At 39.4% G+C, this 6,054-nt stretch overlaps 1 protein-coding gene across 1 annotated transcript; it reads left to right on the top strand.

Moving 5' to 3' along the window:
* Nucleotides 1–1,188: 1,188 nt before the first annotated feature.
* Nucleotides 1,189–2,061, top strand: LOC126756607 (putative nuclease HARBI1). Its single transcript, XM_050469816.1, has 2 exons — nt 1,189–1,331; nt 1,411–2,061. The coding sequence occupies exons 1-2, from the start codon at nt 1,293–1,295 to the stop codon at nt 1,918–1,920; spliced, it is 549 nt and encodes a 182-aa protein (XP_050325773.1). The 5' UTR covers nt 1,189–1,292; the 3' UTR covers nt 1,921–2,061.
* The last annotated feature ends 3,993 nt before the right edge of the window (nt 2,062–6,054 follow it).

The raw sequence follows: 6,054 nt of genomic DNA, 5'->3' as shown, positions 1-6,054 counted from the left end.
AATTTTTGGGCATTTAAATGAAGACACCCAACAGTTAGTACGAATAAAAATTTCTATATAGTGGTTATTTAATACATAGAGAAACTATTTAAATATTTTTATGGTATGTTAAAACAAGTGACTTTTGACCTTTCAATACCCAATAAAAGGTTTTAAGATTTTTAGCTCTTAATCAATAAATGTTTTTAATAATTTTCCATTGAAAATATTACTATGATGCTTGGCATTACAAAACGTTTTATCAAAAGCATTTAAATTTCATAAATTTATTTAATTTTCATTGTTTTACATTTTTTGTAAGCGGTATTGAACAATGCACCAAATCCCTCCATTTACATATTTTTTGGTAAGATTTCAATCTGGCCTCCGCTCGTTTCCAATTGCTAAACGTCAAAACCTCCTGAGCTCGATCAACTGTCAAAGTTCAGGAGGTTGTAATATTTAGCAATTGTTCTCTCACTTCCAATGAGAGAGGAGTTGGACATCTCTTTCAGCCCTATTCTCATGCCCTCACAAAAATCACCACACTCACTATAGTGATGTTTCTCACTATAGTGATGGTTACCTCATGCTGGCGAAAATTCAAAAGCTCAAATGCTCACTATTATATCAAATATCTGTGACGTGTGAAAGCAGCCATCACCATACAAAAACATATGTGTTTGTTTTGTTTTACATCAATATTTAACATTTTTTAAAAAATATTTGAGTGTTATAACTAGCATGGAAGAACTGTTCTTTGTGTATGCGGCAATTGTTGTGGAGGAGGAATCGGGGGGTAGGAGGAAAATTTTGAAGGGTTTACGAGACAAAAGCGATCCTTTTACTATGCAAGACACAACATTTATAAATACATTTCGATTGCCAAAATCGCTATGTAAAGTACTTATAGGTGAATTGGTGCCGCATGATGTGCAGAAGTCGAGTATATCTTTTGATCTGCGTTTCCTGGCGTGTTTGTATTTTTACGGGCATGGCTCTTTCCCAAAATGCGTTGGTAATAGTAATATGCTCTCTAAGAGCCAGTCCTCTGTGTCTACAGCCCTGCACTTTATTTCGAAATTTATTGTGGATGTTAAGGGCAGTGAAATTTATTTCCCTTCAAGCGCGCAGGATGTTTCAGATAGGGGTAAGATAAATAAAAAAAAATAAATATAAAATATAAATAAATTTTCTCTTAAAGATTTTACACGAAATTTGGGATCAAGGGCACAATCGGCGCAATCGATTGTACCCATATTGGGATTGTTTCACCCTCAAGCACAGGCGCCACTACTCCTCTCTCACTTTTCATGAACCGGAAAGGATTTTACTGCCTTAATGTAGAAGCAGTACGTAATGTTCTGTATTATACAAACTATTTACCAATCTTTCTGTTAATACATATGTATATATTTGCATTTTTGGCAGGTTTGTGATCATCGACTTCTGTTCACTGCTGTCAACGCGAGATATCCCGGGTCTTGCCATGATTCTGGTATTTGGACCACATCCCCAACACGTATGCACCACATAAGTACCTATAACACGCAAAGTGATTCGTGGTTGTTAGGTGACCAAGGATATCCATTGGAGCCATCGCTGTTAACGCCAGTCGCTGAACCTTCAAATGCAAGGGAAGTGCGTTACAATAAGTTGCACGCCAAAGCACGTAATACCATTGAGAGAGCCTTTGGTGTTTTGAACTCACGATTCCGGTGCCTCTCAAAACACCGCATTCTTCATTACAGCCCTGAAAAGGCGTCTATGATTATTTACGCGTGTACAATTCTTCACAAAATTTTACTGAAGCATGGTGTGGCTGCAGACCTCGGCTTCGAAGAAGTTTTAGAAGAATCACAAGACACCGAAATTGTTTTCGAAAACCCCAATTTTAGGGAGGGTGCTAGAGTAAGAGAACGTTACATCATGTCTTTATAATATACATGTGTATATATTTCCAGTGGCGTTATGTACCATAAATATAAGTATATACATATACATATGTAAGTTACTTACTGTCTCTGTACATTTTACTTCCTCTAAGTATGAATAAAAAGACATCTGCATATGTTTAAATAATTCATCATATTTTATTTTTATTATTATTTATTTAATTTTTCGCACAATTTAACCATAACCTCTGACATCGAGGTTAGCGCTTGTGACATTTGGTTCAGCACCCCCGTCATCTGATCGTTTTGCTCTACAATTCTCTTTTGTAGAGCAATTCTCCTCTCGCTTTTCACGGTCCTCCATTTTTTTTAGCATTGATCCAAGCATCTTCGCTGCAGTCAATTTACCTTCAGAAGGGATGTAAGTAGGCGATGGCATAGAAAAAGGAAAGATGGGAGGGGATAAGGAAGAGGAGGACAAATCTGGAGGTGATGGTGAGGAAGAAAAATTGAGCTGGAGCAGGCGATGTGACTGTTGGGGAGGAAGCTGGAGCTTGAGCGGGGACTGGTTCTGTATTTAAATACAACGGCGGCAAAACCTGTAAGTATAAAACGGACCAAATATTGCCTCATGTAATAATAAAATTATAGTCCGACAAATATTAAATTAAAATATTACCTGGCGACCCAAAGTCCCAACACCCGGCAATCCATCCACCGCTGCTGCCCCAAAGGTTATAATGGCTTGCTCCTCGAACTCCGTTATTCCTTTTATCGGAGGGCCTCCACCAGTCGCTTGCGCATGTGCCTTAAGTTTGCGCGCTCGCGATCGCAACTGATGTTTCCAATGCATTAAGCACTATGGAAACATATTTTAATAATGTGAAACATACATAAGCATTTATGAACTTACCCCTTGGCTGCCGACCGAGGTGGACCTCTTAAGGCATTTAAGGTATCTGCTAATTCCGACCAAAATATTTGTAGCCCTTGAGGGTTGGTCGGAGTTAGCTTCCCCCGTTGCAACTCAGGATGCTGCTTGCAAAAGATTACAAAATGTTGCAGCTGCTCCTGAGTTGTCCTTTCGGTTTTTGTACGCATAGGAATCTATGAAATTATTATAGTTACATTTAAAATTTGCAAAATTACTTACATATCTTGATTATCCATGCTTTACCACGAACTTGCGTAAATATGTATGAAGATGTATGAACGTGCATACATATCGACGCAAATTTTTGCGAGCACGGAAAAATATTTTAGAATTGACAAATATTATAAATCGACAACAGCTATGTTGCCACTTTTCTCACTTCTTTCAGTGAAGAAGCATCAGAAAGTTGTTCAATTTATGATTTTTAGCTTTTGCCATCGTCGTGAAAAGACGCTTGTAGGCAAAGGCATGCTCGGGGAGATGTAATGGTGTTTGCCTTTATGAATGAAGCGAGTTTGCCTGTTGAAAGTGCGCTTACTTTCATGAATGAAAAAGTTGTTGTTGTGTATGTTTCTACAAACTTGAGCATCGACTATTTGGCTGCCATGGCTATTGACTTGTGACGCTGCTGATGCTACTTGAAACGATTGTTGTTTTTGTAGAACAATATTTGTAATTTTTGCGGATGCCATATCTACATGTGTACGTATATAAGTATGTATGTATGATGCCATTTCAAACGATTGTTGTTTTGTAAAGCAATGTTTGTAGTTTTTGGGGGTGACATATTTGCACGTGTACGCATATGTATACAAGTATGTAAGTTTGTGTATGCGTTATTTGTGTACCAATGTCATACGCACATATTTATGTATGTACATATGAGCAGCGCGCACATGTTATTATTGATAAGTGATAATATGATTTGAATTCGCGAAGTTTTGAATGATAAAATATACGATTAATGTTCATTTATCACTATTGTGATATATCTAATTTTTTAAATAATATGATAGTTTGTTATATAAATATGTAAGTATGAATATATCAAGTACAAAAAATAATCAAAAAATAGGCTTTATTTTCACATTAACTACGAATATTGCTTTGAAAAAGATTTAATTTAAATGTATTCAATTGCTAATGTATTCATTAATATTCACAAAAAGAATTCATACGAATACACTTGTTTGCATATAAACGTATAAAAATATAAGCAAAAGAGCGAACATACCTCTGTTAGTTTTGAGCATAATTTTTATTCCACGCTCAGCTCTCTTCAAGCGAAAATGTTAAAATTTCCGCTGCCGAGCTGGCAGTGGTGAAACTCCTCCATCTCGACCGAGTTAGTCAAACATATTTTTACGTTCTTCGCGCCGTGAACCTTCTCTATTATAAACGTTCTCTGGTATGAATGTTAAACACTGCAGCAGGAAGGTTGCAGTTACGCTTCTTGTATATGTACATGTAGGTGTTTACACTTTTGAAAATTAATAGATGCACCAATGTTAATGACCAATTTGCTATTAACTTTTTCCATTAAATAATTTATTTTTTCAAATGTAGAAATAATGTCACCGATAATAATGTGGTATTCCATTTTTTATACCGCATGCCCCTACAAAACGGGTAATAGTTAACTACCTGGTCATCGATATGTTATCAGTAAATAACGTCTTCGTTATCCGTTAGGTTATTTTTTTTCTAGCTTTGGGAAAAATTAACCCTTTCACCTCTTTCAGTACACGTCGGTGTGATTAGATTTGGCTAGCGAACACGTTGCATGCTGTTCCCGGTAGAATAGTGTTTTTTTACTTCTTGTTTTTACGAGTGGCAGCATTATACCGGGATCTTCTAGCTGTATCTGTAGAATAGGAAGAGCAAGGTCATCTGTAAGGAAGACGGTCAAATGGTGCGCACAAATGCTGCATCTAAATGATTTCCTCCCAGGCGGTGGATTTCTGCCAGCAGTTCAGACGGCCGTCGAACGACAGCCGGTTCTACGTACCGGAATTGACTCGGATTTTATCCAATCAAGGGCTGTTTTTTCGGCGATCTAACCCCGTTTGTATCGGTGAGTGTTAATTTGTGTTTGTCATCATTGGAGCAATGCCTTGCATCAGGGTTGCTCCGTATCCTCCTGACTCGTGCTGACATCGAGCAGCCAACCAGGGACCACGGAGGAATTTTTTGCCTGCGTACTGCGACAAAAAGGCTCCATCTGCAAACTCCGCGCTGCGGTCAGGTGTAATACATGCAATGGATGGAGCCATCTTAAGACCTGCTCAGGCCTTAAGACTCACATGGAGTGGACCACGACTTACGTGGCCCCATGTTGCATACGCAATACTGCGACATCAGCCTCTACGGCTGTGCACCACATTGTTCGTACGTCGTCCCATGCGCCGCCGCTCACACACAAGTGGCCAACAGAGGCGACAATCTCCACTGCGGTTTCAGGAGCTCAAACAGGCAACATAGCTCCCACTCTGAACTGCAACGGACTCCAGAGCAAAAACGAGGAGATAGTTGTACTAATGAATCGGCCAAGCTAAACAGCCACTCAGATCTTCTGAGTTGTGCAGGTTTCAACGTAATTCGTAAAGATCGCGAGCGCGATAATGGTGGTGGCCTAGCCTTCATATTGCACAGCACCATGCAGTATCGTCTAATCGATGAGGACATCGACCGCAGGGATATTACCCTAGAATGTCAGGGTATAGCTATCCGGTCAGGCGATGTCGAGCTCGTAATATTTAATATATACATCCCCCCAGTTACATGTTGCCCTACAGGATATCACCCGAATATAGGCGTACTACTTCGTGGTGAAAACCGTTTGGTGCTTGGTGACTTTAACGCGCACCATGATCTTTGGCATTCCTGCCTGTCAAATGATCGTAGGGGGATGGAGCTGGCGGAACAGATTGACGATTCGAGATTCTACACAATGAATGACGAAGCCCCCACCAGAGTTATGGGCACCTGTAATAGCTCGCCCGATATTACCATGGCTAGCGGTGGTCTGATTAATAGCATAACCTGGCGACCTATGGTAACTCTCGCATCAGACCATCTGCCCATACTATTTATCTCGATCGAGAAACCTCCCGATTTCGTTTCTGTGGACAACCGAACCTTCATTAACTTTAATAAAGCTAATTGGGTCGGCTTCACAGAATTTACTGAGAGCACCTTCAACGCTCTACCAATTCCTACGGACATATGCGTTGGCGAACGTCAATT

Source organism: Bactrocera neohumeralis, chromosome 4 (genome assembly GCF_024586455.1).
Source record: "Bactrocera neohumeralis isolate Rockhampton chromosome 4, APGP_CSIRO_Bneo_wtdbg2-racon-allhic-juicebox.fasta_v2, whole genome shotgun sequence".
NCBI lineage: Eukaryota > Metazoa > Arthropoda > Insecta > Diptera > Tephritidae > Bactrocera > Bactrocera neohumeralis.
Note: the sequence above shows the minus strand (reverse complement) of the source record. Positions and strands in the feature narration are given on the sequence as shown.

Excerpts from the sequence above, each read along its gene's own strand:
- LOC126756607 (XM_050469816.1), top strand. The coding sequence starts at position 1,293 with ATGAACCGGAAAGGATTTTACTGCCTTAATGTAGAAGCA. Across the intron at positions 1,332-1,410 it reads ACTGCCTTAATGTAGAAGCA|GTTTGTGATCATCGACTTCT; the intron begins GTACGTAATGTT and ends CATTTTTGGCAG.